Below are 22,235 nucleotides of genomic sequence, written 5' to 3' on the forward strand. Positions count from 1 at the left end.
TTGAGACTTATGTGTATAAATTATGTTTTATAATTATTTTTTTATATTTTAGTCCATGTTATACATTTTTTTATTTTACATAATTAAGTTATATTTAAACTATAAAATAGAAGAAAATGTAAGAGAAAATACAAAAAATGAGAAACAAGAAATGATTATTAAAACAAGTTTCTATTTTTGTTTCCTTTTTTTTTTAATCAAGAAACAAGAAATAGGAAAAGTTACCAAACATATTCCTTTTTCTAGTTCATAAAAAGTAGGAAACAAGAAACAAAAAACAAAAAATGGAAAATGGCAACGTTATTAAACGGGCCTAATGCACCGCTCGATAAAAATTTCAATTCTATGGGGTAACTATTTGGTTTTGGGTTTTTAGTTTGCAAAAATTAAGCCTATTGTTGGAACATACAGATAGGAAACTAATCTTTTAAAATGTATTTATTGATTAAGTGTGATGACACGATCATATAACATAACAGCTAAACGATGGACTTGTACTTTTTTAAACGATGAACGTCAATCAACAACTACACGATTGCTTACTCTTGCTACGCGATTACTTACAAACACTAAACGATCGTTTACATTCACTATGCGATTTCTTACAAACTCTACACGATCGGTTACTAACACTACGCGATTGCTTACACATACTATGTGATCGCTTACTACAACTACACGATCGTTGAGGCTCTTCTACACGATCATGGAGGCTCTTCTACACAATCACTTAGTAGATGAAGTAGGTGATGAATGACACTCCTAGACTGTTTCTACACGAAAGACTAACCCGAACTCCCACCCTCGAGAGATCACTTTCCTCACTCAAGATATTCAATCTTCAATGCCTTCTCTTTCTGTTTCTTTCTTCTTTTAAACCCGAACTTCTCCCAACAGAATTGAAAGTAGATCCCCAATTTCTTTAACCGACTCAATCGCCAATTTTCCCATATTACCTTTATTCTTCCTTCTTTGATATTGTAGTATAATTGCAGGCCTATCATTACCTCAAGGTAAAATTCTTGGAACTGATTCTGAAAATCATCCAACACCTTCCAAGTCACCTCATGCTCTGGTAGCCCTTTCCATTTCACCAAAACTTCACATCCTCGATGAGACAACCGAGGTCAATAGCTTAATACAACCTTCGGTTCAGGTAGCCAAGTATGATTTTCATTGACTAAAGGATCTACAAATGATTTTCCTTCTGGCTGTCCAATCACCTTTTTGAGCTGCGACACATGAAAAATTGGATAGATCGACACCGTTGATGGAAGCTCCAATTTGTAAGCTACCAATCCCACCCTGTCAATAACTTGATATGGCCCATGATACTTGGGAGATAATTTCATATACCGTTTTTACCGAACTAAGATTTGGCGGTACGGACGCAACTTCAGCCATACCCATTCCCCGACTTGAAATTCTTTATCCCTTCACTTCCTATCTATAAATTTCTTCATTTTCTCTTGAGGCACCCTCAAATGCTCCTTAAGTACTCGTAGTGCAGCATCCCTGACACACATCTATTGGTCCAATATTGCATTTGCAATGCAATCATCCCTATAATAGATAAACATTGGAGGTGGACGTCCATACACAATCCGAAAAGGGAGAAAAGCCAGTGGAGGCATTATATGTAGTATTATACCAGTATTTCGCCCAATGCAACCAGTTAATCCATTCTTTAGGATGCTCCCCACAGAAGCACCTCAAGTACATTTCTACACTGTGGTTTACCACTTCTGTCTGACCATCCGACTGAGGGTGATAGACTGTGCTGTGATGGAGCTTGGTACCTGATAGCCGGAACAACTCCTGCTAGAAGTGACTCACAAACACTTTGTCTTGATCCGAGACAATAGACTTCGGCACCCCGTGCAGCCTTACTATTTCTATACAAATACATCTGCTACAACACCAGCATTCAAAGGATGTTTTAAAGGCAAGAAATGAGCATACTTGCTAAATCTGTCCATGACCACTAAAATCACATCATACCCCTTGGCTTCGGGTAAGCCTTTAATGAAATCCATCGACATGTCAGCCCATACAACATCAGAAATAGGGAGCGGCATTAATAACCCTGTTGGAGACAAGGCCAACGATTTATTCTTCTGGCAAACCACACACTCTTCCGCATATTTCTTAACAACTCTCTTCATTTCTTCCCAATACAGTTCGCCGAATATTCTTTTGTATGTCCTTAGGAATCCCGAATGACTGCCAAAAATGGAGTCATGATATGTATGCATGATTGTAGGTATCAAAGATTAGGTACTTGAAGGTACTAACCTCCCCTTGTACTTCAGCACGTCGTACTCGATCTTTAATTCTTTGTAATCGATCATCTTACTCTACTTCCTTCTGAATTACAGCCATATTGATGAAAGTAGGAGCCGACAACAGAGACAAATGAGTTTCCATATCCACTCTAGACAGCCATCCGCATCCCCATTCTCCAATCCCGGACGATAGACTACTTCAAAATCATAATCAGGCAATTTAGCATTCCGATGTTGCGGCTGTATCGTCCTCTGCTCAAGTAAAAACTTCAATGCTTTTGGATCAGTTTTGATGACAAATCGTCTTCCTAACAAGTAAGGTCGCCATCTCTATATGGCCATGACAACAGCTAACAACTCCTTCACATATACCGGTTTCGTACGGTCTCTCATTGACAGAATATGGCTGTAAAAAGTTATCAACCTTCTTTGCTGCACTAGCACCGCGCCTATGCCATACCCTGAAGCATCGGTCTCCACCTCAAAGGGTATGCTGAAATCAGGTAACGCCAACACGGGTAGTATCATCATAGCAGTTTTAAGCTTCTCAAAAGCATATTAAGCTTCCTCTGTCCACTGAAAAGTCCCTCATTTTAAAATTTGTGTTAGTGAAGCCGCTATACTGCCATAGTTTTGTATGAACCTCCGGTAATAGCCAGATAATCCCAAGAACACCCGTACCTCCTTCATTATCTTAGGCACCGACCACTTCAACACTGCCCGTACCTTCTTCGGATCAACCTCCACCCCTTGCTTTGAAATGATATGCCCTAAATATTTCATTCTGTCTTTTGCAAACTGGCATTACTTCTTATTAGCATAAAGTTCATGCTCCCCTAATACTAATAGTACCACCTCTAGATGCTGCAATGCTCCTCTAGGTTCCTACACTAGTATATCATCAAAGAATACTAACACAAAATTGCATAAGTAAGCCCTAGATGTAGTATTCATCAAAGCTTGAAATGTGGAAGGTGCATTAGTTAAACCGAAAGGCATTACCGGGAATTCATAATGCCCTTCATGTGTCTGGAAGGCAGTCTTCTCGATATCCCACGGGTTCATCCTTATTTGATGATAGCCTGACTTCAAGTCCAACTTAGAGAATAGAGCAACTCCATTTAATTCTTCAAAAATTTCTTCCACCATGGGAATCGAAAATTTTTCTAGAATGGTGGAAATGTTGAGAGCATAGTAATCCACACAAAATCTCCACCTTCCATCCTTTTTTCTAACCAGTAGAACAGGGCTCGAGTAAGGGCTGGTGCTTGGTCTAATGATGCCCAAATCAAACATTTCTTCGAACAATTTCTCCATCTCAGCCTTATGATGATATGCATATCTGTATGGATGAACATTTATTGGACTAATTCCTTCCTTCGTTCTATACTTCGATGGGGGGGGGGTTCCTCTGGCCATTCAAATATATCCTGAAACTTATTTAACAAGGTTGATAAAGATTCTGGTATTGAATATACTTCCTCACTTACACCTTGCTCTACCACAATCTCACCTCCACTTATCATTCTACATTCAACCAAAAATGCTTGATCTTCAGCCTCTCACATCTTCACCATACATTTTAGATTGATTCTTGCTTTCGTTAAACTTGGATTCGCTTGCAAATAACTTTTCGGCCCTCATGAGCAAAGGTCATTGTTAGATTCCACCAATCGACCTCTGTTTTTCCCAAAGAATGTAACCACAACATCACCAAAATCACGTTGACACTTTCTAACTCTAGTGGCAGAAAGCTATCATTCACCTTCCATTTTCCCATTCTCATTTCCACATTCTTGCATACCCACTTACCTCCCACCGCAGTTCTCGATCCCAAAACCACTCGTAATTTTTCGTTTCAGTGATTTCCAACTACAAACGATTCGTTAATCCTTTTGATATGAAATTATGGGTAGCTCCACAGTCAACCAGTATCACCGCCAGTTTGCCTTTGATCTCCCCTTTAATCTTCATTATTTAAGGGTTCATCAAACCCACAACCAAATTCACAGAAAGTTCCGCAATCGGCGAGATTTCTTCATTCACCGTCAAAATATTCAATTCTAGTGTTTCTTCTCTTATTTCATCTTCTTCATGCCACTCCAATTCTTCACCGGACGCATGCAAAACAAGTAACCTCAGTTCTTTCAGTTCGTGGCCTTTGCACCGATGCCCAACAGTATACTTTTCATCGCATCAGAAACAAAGTCCTTTCTCTATTTTCGACTGGAATTTTGCATCTGTTAACCATCTTGCCGAAAATTCTCTCCAGTTATCGTTGTTCGACACACCTTGTTACGTGATTGTTCTTATCGAAAATGTCTCTCCAGACTTCCCTCTCTCTTTCATTTCACTACTACCTCCCGTTTTACTCATATTTTCAATATTAAATTTCGAAGAGTTCGAGTTTTGGATCTTACCTCCATACATTCGCGCCCAACCCGCTTCGACGCGTGCATTTTATCTATCCTCAACACACTACGCTAACGACATCATTTGCGCTAACCCGGACGGATCCCAACATTCGACCTCAGCTTTTATCCACGGTGCTAATGAAGGAAATCGAAATTGAGATTTCCATAAGCAACGGAAGCAAGACCATTCAAAATTACAATCATGAATCAACAAATCATTTACAGTCGACTTCAAAACAAGCGGTTATACAATGTACAGAGAAATTACAGCATCAACCTCAAATGTATAGAAGGAAAATTGTACTAACAATGGCAAAAGCGTCTCCATGCTCTGATGCACAGTCTGATCGAACAACAACAACCATGAACACCCGATCTACATGACCGCAACACCGCACGAACACAACACGAACACTTCACGCTCGTCCTCAACGATCTCCTCGCTCACGAACTTCTTTGCAACAGCGAACGGCTTCCGCAACACCACGAACGGCCTCCGAAAAACCTCGACAGTGTCGAGTTGAGTGTGACACCACCAACAAGCCCACCTTGGTATTCTCAGTGTGAGAATCCAAAGGGTGTGCTCTGTTCAGACTTGGTGTGAGGCAGACGAACGGAGGAAAGAACGATCACGTACACAATTGGGCAAATGGAAAAAGTCGGAGACCTATCGTATAGGTCGATGCCCAATCGTTTAGATAAAACTATGCGATCGTCTAGCAAAAGAAATGCGATCGTTTAGCTCTATCATTTAGCTCGGTCGATTCTATACAATCGTTTACCTTGGGCCAGTGATCGTCTAGCAAAGCTATGCGATCATTTAGTAAACACTGCACGATCGTTTAGCTAGAACCTGTACAATCGTTTAGCTCGCCCAGTCATCATTTAGTAAATCTGTATTTACTTGATGATTTCCGTGAGTTTTTTTCACCTGAGAGAAAACTCAAATTCTTTTTCAAACTTTTGTGAAAACTTCTGTAAAATCTATTTTTCAAAATAGGAAACCGATTTTCTTTTAAACTCACGGCTACCATGATCAATAACTACCCACTACTATGGTTATTTAAAAGAAAAAGTATTAATTATCTAATAATTAATATTATTATAAACATAAATGATAGCCAACTTATCATACTATATTGATAACCTATAGTTTTAATATTTCATCTCGTGAAATATATAAACCATAATTCTTTTCCTATTCCATGGTACTTAATGTAAATCTCATTCACATCAATCCTTCACTACATGTATCTTATACATCATACCGATTATATCATATATAATCAAAATACTTCTTGTCAATTTGAACATTTCAAATCAACACCAAGAACTGATCCTTCAACATGAATCCAAGCTACTATGGGGACCTCATGGACCTGTAGATCCGAAGCTCCAACGGTATGTGAATAATTGACTAAACTCTTTAGTCACGAGATCCACCATCCGTTAACTGCCAGGCACTCCACTAAAGACCGACAGCCGAACTCTCTTCACAAAGATATATTATGTGTCCATCTTAACCAATGAGCAGTGCGACAACCCTTCACAGATCGCTCGTAAGTACAGCTGGGCCAATAACCGTTATGCCTCTATAGTTACATCTATTTCCTTAAGTACCACTGATCCCTCTAATGAACATAAATCATAGTCCTACTATGACTGAGTCTTTTCTTCCAAAGAGAAGCTGTGGCCACTATGTTCAAGCCCCAGAATCAGCCTTTAAGGGAGCAATCTCTCTACTTATCCCTGCTTCGGGAAAGGAGTGAATTCCATATTGTGGATTGAGTTCCCAGATCCTAGATTAGACAAGTCCCCAAAAACGTAGGCATGTTGAGTTGGCAATCTGGCCACTCTCACCCATACTAATCAAAGGACCGCCCTCAAAGGCAGGAGTTCACAAAACACTCAAGATTGAAGTCGTGTCACCTATGGTCGTTTAGGTGAGATGCAAGTCTCTAGTATCAACGGTGTTATATACAGAGTCTAGTCATCTCGTGGTCCAGGTCTTATACAAACTCTTTGTATAGGACACCCTCGCTCCACGTCTCCACATAAATGGTCAGAATCTACCATTTGTAGTAGTTTACAACACTTGCAAACCTCTATAAAGTGGGCCATATCTGTAGTATCACTAAGATCAGGTATCCCACCATAATCCTTATACTACAGACCGATTTAGGTTATCACTTAAGGCATGATCCACTTGTATATCACATATACATGCTTAAGTTCACATAAGATAACCAAGGAGCTTTGTTTATTGGATATGAGTAAATGCCAGAATTAAATAATACTTATTTTATTCATTGAACAATGAGTATCTTTACATGAGACTCTGGGAGAATTAGGACACCAATCCCAATAATCCCAACATCCGCATGTCCCGCAGACCCAGACTCTCCAGGTGACCTTTGAACACTTTAGTCGTGAGGGCCTTTGTAAAGGGATCAACAACGTTGTGCTCCGATGCGATCTGCTCGACTATCACATCACCACGACGCACAATCTCCCTGATCAGGTGATATTTTCGTTCTATGTGCTTACCTCGACGATGACTCCAAGGCTCCTTCAAATTTGCCATAGCCCTGCTATCACAATAAAGAGTGATAGAAAAATCCATATTTGGAACAACTTCCAAATCTGTAAGGAACTTCCTTAGCCAAACAACCTCTTTAACTGTTTCACAAGCCGCTACATATTCGGCTTCCATAGTGGAGTCCGCGATGCATCCTTGCTTGATGCTTCGCCAAACTACAGCCCTTCCATTTAGAGTAAACACTGACCCCGATATCAATTTGTGAGAATCTCGATCAGTCTGAAATTCAGAGTCCGTGTATCCTGTAAGGATCAAATCCTTATCTCCATATACAAGCATGTAGTCCTTCATTCTCCGAAGATACTTTTGGATCATCTTGACCACTGTCCAGTGATCAAATCTTGGATTGGACTGATACCGATTGACAATCCCTATTGCATAGCAAATGTCAGGTCTGGTACACAACATTGCATACATCAAGCTTCCTACAGCAGAAGCATAGGGAATCCGTCTCATCTTCTTAACCTCTTGAGGTGTCTTAGGACATTGATCCTTAGACAGAACGATTCCATGCCTAAAAGGTAACAAACCCCTCTTGGAATCCTGCATCCTGTAACTGATCAATATTTGATCAATGTACGATGCCTAAGACAGGACTACCTGTTTTTCTTGCGATCCCGAATGATCTTGACCCCGAGAACATACTGTGCCTCTCCCAAATCTTTCATTTGGAACTGGGCAGCTAGCCAACTCTTAATGTCAGTCAGATATCCTACATCATTTCCAATGAGTAGGATATCATCTACAGACAGTACCAGGAAAGCTACTGAGCTGTTGATAATCTTCTTATAAACACAAGGCTCATCAACATTCTGGTCAAAGCCAAACGACTTGACAGTAGTGTCAAATCTGATGTTCCATGATCGAGATGCTTGTTTCAGCCCATAAATGGACCTATTAAGCTTGCAAACTCTTTGCTCTTGATCTGGAACTACGAACCCCTTTGGTTGAGTCATATAGATGGTCTCCTCAAGATTACCATTCAGAAAGGTAGTCTTGACGTCTATTTGCAATATTTCATAATCATAAAATGTGGCTATGGACAGGAGAATCTTGATAGACTTTAGCATGAAAATAGGTGAGAAAGTTTCCTCTTAGTCAACTCCCTCAACCTCGGTATAACCCTTTGCCACGAGCCTAGCCTTAAAGGTTTGCACCTTTCCATCTACACCTTTTGTTCGCTTATAGATCCACTTATACCCAATAGGTTTTACCCCATCAGGTGGATCAACAAGTTCCTAGACGTTGTTGAAGTACATAGACTCTATTTCCTGGTTCATGGCTTTAACCCATTCATCTTTGTCAACATCCTCCATTGATTTCTTAAAAGACAACGGATCCTCGACCCCATCATTTGTAATGATGTTTTCGGCTTCGGTTTAACCCATGTATCGATCAAGTGGGTTCATAACTCTCCCACTACGTCGAGGCAGTCTCAACTCTTGAGCTGGTTGACTAGACGTCTTGACCTCAACAACTCTTGTTAATCTGTCGACCTGTTCAACAACTCATGTTGAACCCTCAGCAGTCACAGTCTCACTTGAGATTTTACGTAAAACGAGTTTACTTCGTGGTTTATGATCCCTCATGTGATCTTCTTCCAAGAAGATGGCATTAGTGGAAACAAACACTTTGTTCTCACTTGAATCATAGAAGTATCCTCCTCTCGTTTTCTTGGGGTAGCCCATAAAGAGGCAAACCTTTGAACGCGGTTCCAACCTCTTTGGGTTAGTCACTAACACATGTGTCAAACAATCTTAAATCCTGAAGTGGCGTAAACTACCTTTATGGCCTCTCCGTAACTCAAAAGGTGTTTTAAAAACCCTTTTCGAGGGAATACTGTTCAGGATATAACATGCAGTCTGTACTACATAACCCCAAAACGAGTATGGAAGATGAGCATAAATCATCATAGACCGAACCATGTACAACAAGGTCCTGTTTCTCCTTTCTGATACACCATTCTACTGAGGTGTACCTGGGGTCGAGAGTTGGGACGCAATCCCATGTTCTATCATATAGTTTTGGAATTGGAGGTCCATATACTCTCCACCACGATCAGATCATAGTGTTTTTATCTTCTTACATAATAAGTTTTCAACTTCAGCCTTATACTCCTTGTACTTGTCAAGAGCTTCAGACTTACGTTGCATTAGGAAGAGATACCCAAACCTTGAATAATCATCTATGAAAGAGATAAAATATTCATACCCACCTCGAGCTCTAACATTAATCGGACCACAGAGGTCTGAATGTACAAGCTCCAAGGCTTCCTTGGCTTTGTAACCTTTTCCAGTAAAAGGTCGTTTGGTCATCTTGCCTTCGAGGCATGATTTACATACCAACAAGAATTTTTCTTCTAAACTCTTTAGAAGTCCACTTTTCACCAACTTCTCAATTCTATTGAGGTTGATGTGACCAAACCTTAGATGCCAAAGATGGGCATTTTCCTTTGGAGAAACCTTTGGTCTTTTAGCTTTTGTTGCCGTACTAAACATTTCAGTGTTAAACAAGGCCTTTATGACTAACAATCTTAGTACATATAAGCTATTTTCCATTGAACCAGAACCAATCTCCATTCCATTCTTGAAAGTAAACACTTTATTTTAAGAAAAGGAGATGGTATAGCCTTGTTCAATGAGACAAGAAACCGAGATTAAATTCCTCTTAATATGAGGAACTACAAAAACATTATCCAGTAACAGATAACGTTTCTTGTCAACAAATAACTTCAGCCTGCCTACAGCAACAGCTGAAACAACCTCACCATTACTGACTCAAAGAGTCATCTCTCCCTGTGGCAACGTTTGCCAGGAACTAAATCTTTGGTAAGAGGAACTGACATGATTGGTAGCACCTGAATCTAGGATCCAGTCAAAATCATCATTCTCTACCAGACATGTCTCCAAGGCCAATAAATCATATTTACTGTCTTGTCTCCTCTTTTGGAGAGTAGTGGGATGGAGGTTGTTTGCCACGAAATTCGTTTCACACGATTCTTTCCACTGTAATAAATCGATCATTTTTTAAAAGCTTTAAACGAAAATACTAATGAGTTGCTGAAAAGAAAAACACATTGACCTACGTTAGGTTTTAAACAAATACCCGTTGTAAAACAAAAAAACATCCAATAAGGTTTTAGCAAAAGTAACATGAACCCCGTTTGACATTTAGTTTCGCAATGACACTTCAAAGGTTTAGGACAAAAGTTGTCGAAGGGAGGTTAGTTATCCCTCCTCTGAATTGAGAAGATCTAAATCAGTCATTAATACCAGAACAACTCTTGCTCCTATAACGACTAGCCATCATTGATTTGACCAAGAGATCATTAACTTAATTAACAATCACACTTTCCCAAAAGGCCAATCCGAAGGGAAAAAATCCGATTAGGGCAAAACCTAAAGCGACCCTATCCATTTCTGGAGTTCACCTTAATATTGATCAACTGCACAAAACCCATCCGAAGGGGGCTGCATCGAAGGTGACACGAGGGTGTACAGAATGATTTTACGGTGTGAACCAATGACAGAGACCATAGTATGTGTTGGCGAATACCCTTCACCCACTTACTATAAATACTCTCTCCGTCCACCTTGATATTGACTCATGCAAACACCATCCAAAGGGGGATGCATCCTGAGGCATCTCGAGGCCAAACATGGATCTCACGGTGTGAACATACAGGGAGAAACCTGAGTGGAATCATAGACATATCTGATATGCCTTCTATTCCCATTGAGTACTTTATAACCTAGGTTTTAGTTTATTTAGAAAAAACACGGCTAAGGATTTTAACTAAGTGATTTTTAGGTTTTCCCAAGAGTAACATTTACCTTGGATAGTTGAACAACTTTTGATCATCATCCATTAAACTCTTTAACAGAGTCTTTGACCAAAACGTCGTATGCTTGTTGAAAATCTATCTAATTCACCTTTCCAGGTAGGTTCCGAAGTAGGGGTATTATGTTTCTGTCAACTTAAGAACCCCAGACAAGCCAGAACCCACCTTAGACCAAAGGTCCCTTATAGATAAGTTTACAATAAATTTAATTTTTTATTCTAACCAATTTAATCCCATTAAACCGATTTTAAATGATTAATCTAGGTTACTAAACTCTTTAGAACCATTTGAACTTAGGTCTATCTCAATCCAATTCTAAAACCCTTTTAAAAAACTTGAGTTCACCCGAAGTTCGCATGCAACTATGAATTATTGATTTTAGGTCTAATTTCCTTTATAACACTTATAAACGGAAACAACCACCATAATGCGAAGCTAACACATGCAAGGCATTCATAACGATTATAAACGGCCTAAGTGTCATCCTTAATGCATTGTCCACTCATTGTTATTTCTTTTATATAACACTTATACAAAACCGCAATGAAACAAGCAAAACATGCTTCCATTCACCCTTAGACTATAACATTTATAATAAAAGGATGATGCATGATAACGCTCAATGCATGCAAAATATAACTCTTATATTTCATGATGCATGCGCATGCTTTCAAGTAATTTCTTCATGCAATATTATAATATTTATAATACATGATACATGAGTAATTGTACAACCTAAGTTGGGTTTTTAACTATATGAAAAATACTTTGATATATAAGAACCATACATCACATGTATAAGCAATAAAAGTTGATGAACCGGTTAAAATTACCTTTAAACACAAAAGGGAAAGCAAACTATTACAAAGACAAGGAGTCTCCGGTTCAAACAGGTGAATCGGGTCTTGAACCGCTCGAAAAAGCATCGCTTCATCTAACGATAAAACAAACCCTTCGTTTTATCGCTTACCAGCGCTCCCAGAGTTAAACGATCATTTAGCATTATTATACGATCGTCTAGAAAAACCCAAACGATCGTTTAGCCATTACAACATGATTGTGTACCTTTACTGTAACAACCCAAATTTGTACACATACACTACAGGAAATTAAATGTCAAATGTTACGACAAAATTTTATTTAAAGGGGTGGTAAATGTAATACCTTAACCTTAATTTAGAAAGCAGGAAAACAAATAAAATATATAATTAAGAATGAAAAATATATAAACTTAATAGGAAAATCGGGTGGAAATTTAGAATTGGAAAAAAAAAATTATTAATTATCCAAAAATAATGAATAAGGGGGCAGAATCAGGGAGGATTAATTAAAAGTTGGACGCTAGCTAATTCAGGAGACAAAGGGCAGTAGATAACTTTTTGTTTGGGCACTGCTCATTGGAAGAATTGGAGGTGAATTAATTGCCCATATACTCTTAAAATTTGAAAAAGTTAAAAGGGGAAATGGAATCCACAAGCAATGAAGGCAACTCACACGTGAAAACTAGCGAGATTGGAGAAAAAATTGGAGAGAGCGAGAGTGGAGAGAAAATTGGAGAAAGCGAGATTCTCAGCGAGACAATAGGAGAGAGCGGGAGCGAGAGTGAGAGCAAGAGTCACGAGAGCCAAACCAGCGAGAAATCTGGAGAGAGTGAGATTATGAGAACAGAAAGAGCGACATTTGGACAGAAGCATGGATTATGCGTTGAGTTTGGCCACGATCTTATAGATTATACATGGAGAACCCTAAAATTGAATACAAACAAAGGTTAAAGATTTAAGGGCAAACGTTAACCAAACTTAGGTGTCTTATTAAGAGAAATAATTAAACCTAAGTAATTTTAAAGAAGACATTTGTAGGATGAGTTATCACACTGAGAAGAGCTGAAAACCACTATAAATAGGACCTTTTTCCTGAAGATTTAACCCATTCTCAAACAAATCTCAGTAACAAAGAATCGTGTGAAAGAGTAAGTGTGGTGCTGCCCAAATTTCCTTCTAGTTTAAGAGGGAAAGCTCTACTGATCAAACCATAAGGAATAATAAGGAATAATTAGGATCGCAGTCAAGGTAAGTAGTTATCTCACCCTCTTTTTAAGTGTTTCATGGTAGTGTACCTTTAATATGTTGCATAATTATGTTATTGTTATGTTGCATTACATGTTTAAAATACGTTTATCGACAAGGGACCCCATGCATTATGTTTGTTCATAAGATTAAATTTTAATTAGATAAAGGTTATGCTTCTAGGGCTAGTAGGGCATGTATGGTTGCACGCCTCTAGACCCAATTCTATGTCAAGATTATTCTAGGGCTAGCAGGGCATGTATGGTTGCACCCCTCTAGACCCAATTCTATGTCAAGATTATGCTAGGGACTAACAAGGTATGTATGGTTGCACCCCTCTAGTCCAATCTTACGTTTATGTTAATGGTTGATGTTGGATGCGACTCTGGCCCTACTAACTGCATAACCCGCTAATTATCAGATGGGTTAGTTTCCGCTTAAGTCCTCATCTTTCTATCAGGGCGGAGAAATTTACGTTAGAAGCATAACCGACCACCACATGTTGTTATATGTTTTCGGTCCCAATCATATGTTTTCAGAATATGTTGCATGTGATTGTGCATTTGGTCACTACCCTATGTGAGAACTACTTACTGGGTATATTATATACTCATCCTATTTTTATAGACTTTGTAGGTAAGAACACAACATAGGTGGCAGAACTAGACGTCGCTCAAATGGCCAACCATCAAACTCACTATTATAGGCATATGCATTTTTGTATCACTACGCTAGTGTTTTATGGATCCTGGTGTTTTGTAAAATAAACTTTTTATATAGTTTTCTACCTAATTAATAAAATTTTAGATATGTTCTTTTGAGATTTTTGCCAAAACTCATCTCATGATAGAAAAGTCTAAGTATGCATGTCGTAGCGGTCGGACCATAATATGTAAGGATCCGGTCGTTATATTTACTAAGCGATGAAGCCTGAAGTACACGATCGCTTAGCGTGCTCCACATGACGTCCGCCTTTCGCGATCGTCTAAGCGACTACGATGCTGCAAAGCACCATCGCTTAAGCGATCGCTTGGCTAGCGTCTTCGTACCGCATACGTGCGATCGCATAGGTAGTAACGAAGCGATGAAGCTTGCTAACTACACGATCGTCTAGTGCACGCCTTCTACTAAACGACGAGCATCGCATGCTCCCACTACAATCGCCTAACTCTAGTGCCTACGCGGTCGGGAAACCAATGCCACACAATATGGTAAACGATTTACCCCATCGCTTAGCATTAGTTAAACGATCGTTTAGAAAATAATACACGATTGTCAAAAAAAAATCTAAACGATCAGTTAGTAAAATCCCTACGATCGTTTACCTGAGGCTACATGATCAGGTCAACGCTTGATCTTCTTCTTCGTTGAGAACTGCATCGCCAAGCACCGAAGCTTCATCACGAACGACTCGACGAACTCGAACTTTTCGAATTACAAACTCGATTGCAAAGTTAATTTTACCCAAAAACACAGGTAATAATACCAATTAAAGCATCAAATGAGAGAAGTTAGAGACCTATCCTATAGGTCGATGCCCAATTGTTTAGATAAAACTATGCGATCGTTTAGCTCTATCATTCAGCTTGGTCGATTCTACACGATCGCTTACCTTGGGCCAGCGATCGTCTAACAAAGCTATGTGATCGTTTAGTAAACACTGCATGATTGTTTAGCTAGAACCTGCACGATCGTTTAGCTCGCCTAGTCATCGTTTAGTAAATCTGTATTTACCTGACGACTTCCGTGAGTTTCTTTTCACCTGAGAAAAAACTCAAATTCTTTTTCAAACTTTTGTAAAAACTTTTGTAAAAACTCTTTTTCAAAATAGGAAACCGATTTTCTTTTAAACTCATGGTTACCATGATCAATAACCACCCACTACTTTGATTATTTAAATGAAAAAGTATTAATTATCTAATAATTAATATTATTATAAACATAAATGATAACCAACTTATCATACTATATTGATAACCTATAGTTTTAATATTTCATCTTGTGAAATATATAAACCATAGTTCTTTTCCTATTTCATGGTACTTAATGTAAATCTCATTTACATCAATCCTCCACTAGATGTATCTTATACATCATACCGATTATATCATATATAATCAAAATACCTCTTGTCAATTTGAACATTTCAAATCAACACCAAGAACTGATCCTTCAACATGAATCCAAGCTACCAAGGGGACCTCATGGACCTGTAAATCCGAAGCTCCAACGGTACGTGAATAACTGACTAAACTCTTTAGTTGCGGGATCCACCATCTATTAATTGCCAGGCACTCCACTAAAGACCGATAGTTGAACTCTTCTCACTCCAGATATATTATGTGTCCATCTTAACCAATGAGCAGTGCGACAACCCTTCACAGATCGCTCGTAAGTATAGATGGGCCAATAATCGTTATGCCCCTGTAATTACATCTTCCTTAAGTACCACTGCTCCCTCTAATGAACATAAATCATAGTCCTACTATGACTGAATCTTTTCTTCCAAAGAGAAGCTGTGGCCACCATGTTCAAGCCAAGAAATCAACCCTTAAGGGAGCAATTGCTCTACTTATTATGCTTCGGGAAAGGAGTGAATTCCATATTGTGGATTGAGTTCCCAGCTCCCAGATTAGACAAATCCTCAAAAAGTAGGCATGTTGAGTTGGCAATCTGGCCACTCTCACCCATATTAATCAAAGAACCGCCCTCAAAGGCAGGAGTTCACAAAACACTTAGGATTGAGGTCGTGTCACCTATGGTCGTTTAGGTGATATGAAAGTCTCTAGTATCAACGGCGTTATATACAGAGTTTAGTCATCTCGTGGTCCAGGTCTTATACAAATTCTTTGTATAGGAAACCCCCTTTCTACATCTCCACACGAATGGTCAAGATCTACCATTTGTAGTAGTTTGCAATACTTGCAAACCTCTACAAAGCGGGCCGTATCCATAGTGTCACCAGGATCAGGTATCCCACCTTAATTCTTATAGTACAGACCGATTTAGGTTATCACTTAAGACATGATCCACTTGTATATCACATATACATGCTTAAGCTCACATACCAAGGATCCTTGTTTATTGGATATGAGTAAATGCCAGAATTAAATAACACTTATTTTATTCATTGAATAATGTGTATCTTTACAAAACAACAAGACTTCGAGAGAATTAGGACACCAATCCCAACAGCTAAACCGTTCATGAATGTCTCTTCTAACACTTCATTCGGTATATGTGGTAATGGCACTACCAATTTCTCAAACAGATTTCGATATGCTTCTACAGTAGTTTCTTGTTTGATAGCCAATAAACTACCACAAATCGATCCCTCTCTTAAAGATCAGAATCCCATTAACATCCTTCGCTTTAGATCTTCCCAATCTTTGAATGGCTCTCTACCTTCCTTAGACTGATACCAGTCTAATGCGGTGCCGTCGAAACTCACAACCGCCACTGTCGTCTTCTCAGATTCAGTCAGTTTATGAATCTAAAAATAGTGATTTGCTCTGAATAGCCACGCATCTGGATCACTTCCACTAAACACTGATATCTCTACTTTCTCGAATTTACTTCGATCGAAAGTCACTTCTTCACCAGTTGCTTTAACTAAACTATTCGTTCCCGACACATTATTGACATTCGATCCTTCTACTTCTTTTGTCACTTTCGTCTTTCCCTTTGCCATTTCCGTAACATAGGATATGAGCATTTGTTGATGTTTTTCTGCTTGCAATCTCAATCGCTCAATGTTCTTTGCTAACGATGCCTGATTCTCCTCTATGGTTGGTAATTTCTGCATTTCGACATTGAGTCCAGAAATCAGTCTAACAACTCCAACTTTTCCTTAAATCGTTAATGAGCCATGCTTGCCCAGGTTGTTTGCTCTGATACCAATTTAATAGGAAACTAAACCTTTAAAATGCATTTATTGATTAAGTGTGATGACACGATCGTATAACATAACAGCTAAATGATAGACTTTCACTTTATTAAACGATGAACGTCAATCAACAACTACATGATCGCTTACTCTTGCTACGCAATCGCTTACAGACACTAAACAATCATTTATATTCACTACATGATCATTTATAAACTCTACACAGTCGCTTACTAACACTACGCGATTGCTTACATACACTATGTGATAGCTTACCGCAACTACACGATCGCTTAGTAGATGAAGTAGGCGATGAATGGCACTCCTCGACGGTTTCTACACGATAGACTAACCCAAACTCCCACCCTCGAGAGATCATTTCCCTCACTTAAGATATTCAATCTTCAATGTCTTCCCTTTCCATTTCTTTATTCTTTTATCCTGAACTTCTCCCAATAGAATTGAAAGTAGTTTAGCTGTGGTCCCTAACCTCTTTAACCGACTCAACCACCAATTTTCCCATAATACCTCTATTCTTCCTTCTTTGATATTGCAATATAATTGGAGGCCTATCACATACCATCGTGTAGCGGAAGTGACAAGGATCCATAAGCACTCTAATTCATTAAGTTTGGTAGAAATGAAAGCATGCTTCAGCAGAAATAAATGAGTTTCAAAACAAACTTTTGTAGAACTTCCTCAAAGCTGAATCCAGCTGTAAAATCTCCTCTGAATCTTGTTGTAGACCACCCCAAGATCTTCTCTGCTATCCTTTTGGTACTCTAGATTGAGTCATGGACTCAAAATAAGCGTGAATTAAGGAAATTTGGAGACAAAATTACTGCAACAATCCAACGTGAAGAACTCCTTTCTTCTCACGATTTTTTCAGAAAAATTTGATTGGTTGCCTTTTTTTTCAAAAACACTCCAATCTCTTCAATATATTGCAGACATTCATGCAAAGAGATTTGTTTCATGAGATGCAACTCATGCTTGGAGTTAATGAAGCTTGAGAAGTGAGTTGTTAATGAGCTACTTGAAGAAGTAATGGAGAAAACCAATTTTCCATTGTTTGTGTTTTTCCTTCTTTCTCAATTTTTCAAATATTGATTTCATAAATAAATTCTTTTAATAAGATTGAAAATATTATTAACTTTACAAAATTAATTTCATAAATTGATTTTCTTAATAAAATTAATAAATAATTATTTAAATAATTCTAATTAATTTAATATCAAATATTAAATTAATTTTTACATAATTCCATCTTCAAATATTTAAATCATATTTAAATATTAATTCTCCATTTTCATTTAATTCTAATTTGAAAACTTCAAATTATCTTATCATGCTACTCTAGAGTTAATCCATTTACGAGCTAGTAGGGAACCTCATGGACCTACAGATCATGGGCTCCAACGATCCGAGATTAATCAACTAAACTTATTAGTCCGAACTAACCCCCATTCGTTAACTAATAGGTGATTTCACTAAAGCTCATAGTTGAACTCCCCCCACTGTAGATATATTATGTCCACTCGATATAACTATGACTAGTAAGTTAACCCATCACAGGTTGTTCGTAATAACGGCTGGGTCGAATCTCTGTTTTACGCTCGAAATTACCTCTTATTCCTGAAGTCCCACTGATCCCCTAATGAACAATTGATTGATGATCCAATCAACGAATTGAATCCCTCTCAAGCTAATAAGAGGGTGACGCCTCTTGTTCAAGACCTAGAATCAGCACTTGAAGGGAACAATCTCTCTAATAACCCTAATCGGGTAGGAGTGAATTCTGTCTTGCACCCTATGTCCCCAGCTATTCATCCGGTCTTATCCCCAAAATGGGAGGCTTATTGAGAAAAGACATTTGGTCTACTCTCACCATTTGGAGATCAAAGGATAATCTCGAACAAACAAGAGTTCATAGTTAGCTCAGGATTAAGGTCATGTTACCTAGGTCATCGCTTTGAAATAGTTAGTCTTAAATAGTAAAGAACGTTATAAAGTAAGAGTGACTAGTTTCATCGTCCGATCTTGTACAAAACGCATTAGCACAGGACGCCCCCACTCTTCATGTCACAATATGCACGAATTAGGATCACTTCGTATGTAGTACTTTACAACTCTTTGCAATAACTACAGAGTAGGCTGCATCTAATAGTGTTACCAGAATAAGGCACCCAATCTTATTCATATACTATAGATCATTTTGACTATTTACTCGAACTTGATCCACTTGTATGTCTCCACATAAAGTTCAAGTACTCATGTAATAGTCAAGGGACTTTAGGTTTACTGGATTTTGAAAAAACAATATATTCAATAACATCTTATTGAATATCCAGAATAAGTTCTATTGTTTACAAACCATGAGTTTTAGGACATAAAACCCAAAAAACTCCCACTTGGACTAAAACTCCAGTGGTAACTTATATATCCGATATATAATAATTAGTTTCTTAGTTTTATAAAGAAATACAATAAACGAGGGCATCCCATACCCATTGTTTATCATTCGGTATCCCATACCCATTGTTTATCATTTGGTATCCCATACCCGATATTTAAGCTGGTTGTTCGTAATAATGACTAGGTCAAATCTCTATTTTACTCCCGAAATTACCTCTTGTTTCTTAAGTCCCATTAATCCCCTAATGAACAATTGATTTGTGATCGAATCAAAAAATCGAATCCCTCTCATTCGAGAGGGTGAGGCCTCTTGTTCAAGACCTAGAAATTAGCACTTGAAGGGAACAACCTCTCTACTAACCCTAATCAAGTAGGAGTGCATTCTGTCTTGCACCCTATGTCCCCAGCTATTCATCTGGTCTTATCCGTAAAATCAGAGGCTTATTAAGCAGAGACTTTTGGTCTACTCTCACTGTTTCCAGATCAAAGGATAATCCCAAACAAATAGGAGTTCATAGTGTCGTTCTTCATTACAGTGGAAATATTTCTCTTTCTCTGCAGCGGTTTTCTTGCTTTTTTGGCCAGCAGGTTTCTTCTTCCCTTTCCCTTTGTCTTTCTTTGCTGAAATACTCTTACTTTATGAAGAGGAGGCAACATCAGGCTTGGAGGACGTTCCTCTCTTCTCAACAGAAGAAACATTTACTTCCGATTCCAAACCCTTAGTTCTCAACATAGTCTGAAAAGCCTGCATCTCATTTAACAAAATAATATATTCGTACAGAATTGCAAAAAACTCTTTGGAAGATATTTTAGAATAAAACTAACTTGACCTTTCTCGTCCATCACATCACCGTTTACTTCAGTCACATTAAAGTGGACCATCGTGTCCAGGACATGTTCACGAATTGAGGTCCGCTCTTTTATGCAGCTGTTATAAACATATTTGATAGTATCATGCCTCAGGGTGGAGGATGGTTGTCCAAATATCCCTCTCAGAGATTCCATAATCTCTTTGGCAGTACTCATATTCTCGTGTTTTTTTGCCGAAACATCAGCTAAGCTGACGAGAATATAAGCATGTGCTTTATCATTCGCCCTGATCCATCTATCAAATGCTTCTCGAACAATTCGGTTGGAATTAGAGCTAGGAATGGGAGGACATTCCTCTGTTAAGACAAATCGCAAATCATCTATCGTAAGTATCGTGTTCAAATTTGATTTCCATGTCACATAGTTATCCTCGATTAGTTTGTCCGATGCCAACAATTGTATAATTGAACTCGTCATTCTGAAATTATAAATAAAATCTATAAGTGAATTGCTTTTAAATCCAATCAAGTTTTAGCAAAATGATAATGTACCCATAATCATTATGTTTGCAACGATAGATAAGTGATTTAGAATAATTGCTACCAAAAGGTAGTCAAGAATTCCTTCATAAAAGCAAGACAATTCTTGACCAAATACTATCTCCAGAATAACTCATATTCCGATAGTCATTTAGTTATCGCTTTCAGTCAAGATCTTTACTAACACTTAGTAATTCTTGTAAGTGTAGACTCGCCATTTTCAGATCTTACAGAACGGTATGAGTATGCCTCCGAAATAGAAGACAAATACCTAAGACAAAACTATAAGACCCTATTCATTTCACTGAAGCCTGGATTGTTCTGAATCCTATGTTACAACCCTCCGAGGGGATCGCCGTGGTTAACTCCAACTAGTGCCGCCTAAAAACGACAGCAGGCGCAATATAGAAATCTCATGGTTCAAACTAATGGAGGAGACCGTAGGACAATATTGACACATTTCCTTCACCCACTTACTATGAACGACTTCCCTCATTCACCTTGTTATTAACCCATGTAAACACTTTTCGAATGGAGCAGTCGAGGTAAAATCGACACGAAGCCGAGCATGGACCTCACGGTGTGAACTCTTGAGGATGTGAGAGCTAATAACTTTTAATCTCCCACTAAAGTGTTCTAAATATTTGGGTAAATTTTATACTTAGGTTCTTTTCGGCTAATAAAAACAACCCTGAGTCTAGATGGTTTTATCTAAGTATAACATTTATAAATGGATTTAAACCTATGATGTCTAGGTAATAAACCATTTTTATTACCTCACACCGCTCAGGAAAGCTTATAAAATCGGTTACCAATGTTCAATAATTCGGCCATAATCCCTAGGTAAGAGGTGTTCCGTAGATCGTCAACTTAAGTACCCCCAGCCTTTGACAGGATTATATATCGATTGAGTTTGTAACCCTAGTTTTACAAGTTTAACGACCTATTTTAACTATTAAAACAAGTGGTTAACCTAAGTGAGCATGCAACTGATTTTTGTTATGGATTTTAAACGTCTAACCCAATTTTATAACAGCTTACAAAATTTTAGACATGCTAAACATCCATGACAAACAACAAAGGTGTTTAATATCTAATATAACTATTATATTAAATAAAAGAAACCCTAACATGCATACTATATATTATAACATTTTATAACATACTTTCAATGCATGTAACATGCTTCCTATAGTGGAATTTTACATCTATATGGCATACTATATGCACATACAAGATTTATTTAATTATAATATACAACACATGCATAAATAATTAAACACTAACTGATACGGCTTTAGTTTTGGCGTAAACAAGCAAACAAAAAACTAATTATTACAACACAACTTCTGAACCGCTTCTGAACCGCTTGAACCACTC

The 22,235-nt window shown here is 38.1% G+C and overlaps 1 protein-coding gene across 1 annotated transcript; it reads right to left on the reverse strand.

Moving 5' to 3' along the window:
• Positions 1-1,895: 1,895 nt before the first annotated feature.
• Positions 1,896-3,602, reverse strand: LOC150037727 (uncharacterized). The gene is made up of 5 exons (XM_090310997.1): positions 3,288-3,602; positions 3,094-3,170; positions 2,658-2,778; positions 2,377-2,537; positions 1,896-2,223 (listed from the first exon to the last, which is right to left on the reverse strand). The coding sequence occupies exons 1-5, from the start codon at positions 3,600-3,602 to the stop codon at positions 1,896-1,898; spliced, it is 1,002 nt and encodes a 333-aa protein (XP_090167123.1).
• Between the last annotated feature and the right edge of the window lie 18,633 nt (positions 3,603-22,235).

This window comes from Benincasa hispida, chromosome 2, assembly GCF_027475165.1.
Source record: "Benincasa hispida cultivar pf3 chromosome 2, pf3_genome.v1.1, whole genome shotgun sequence".
NCBI lineage: Eukaryota > Viridiplantae > Streptophyta > Magnoliopsida > Cucurbitales > Cucurbitaceae > Benincasa > Benincasa hispida.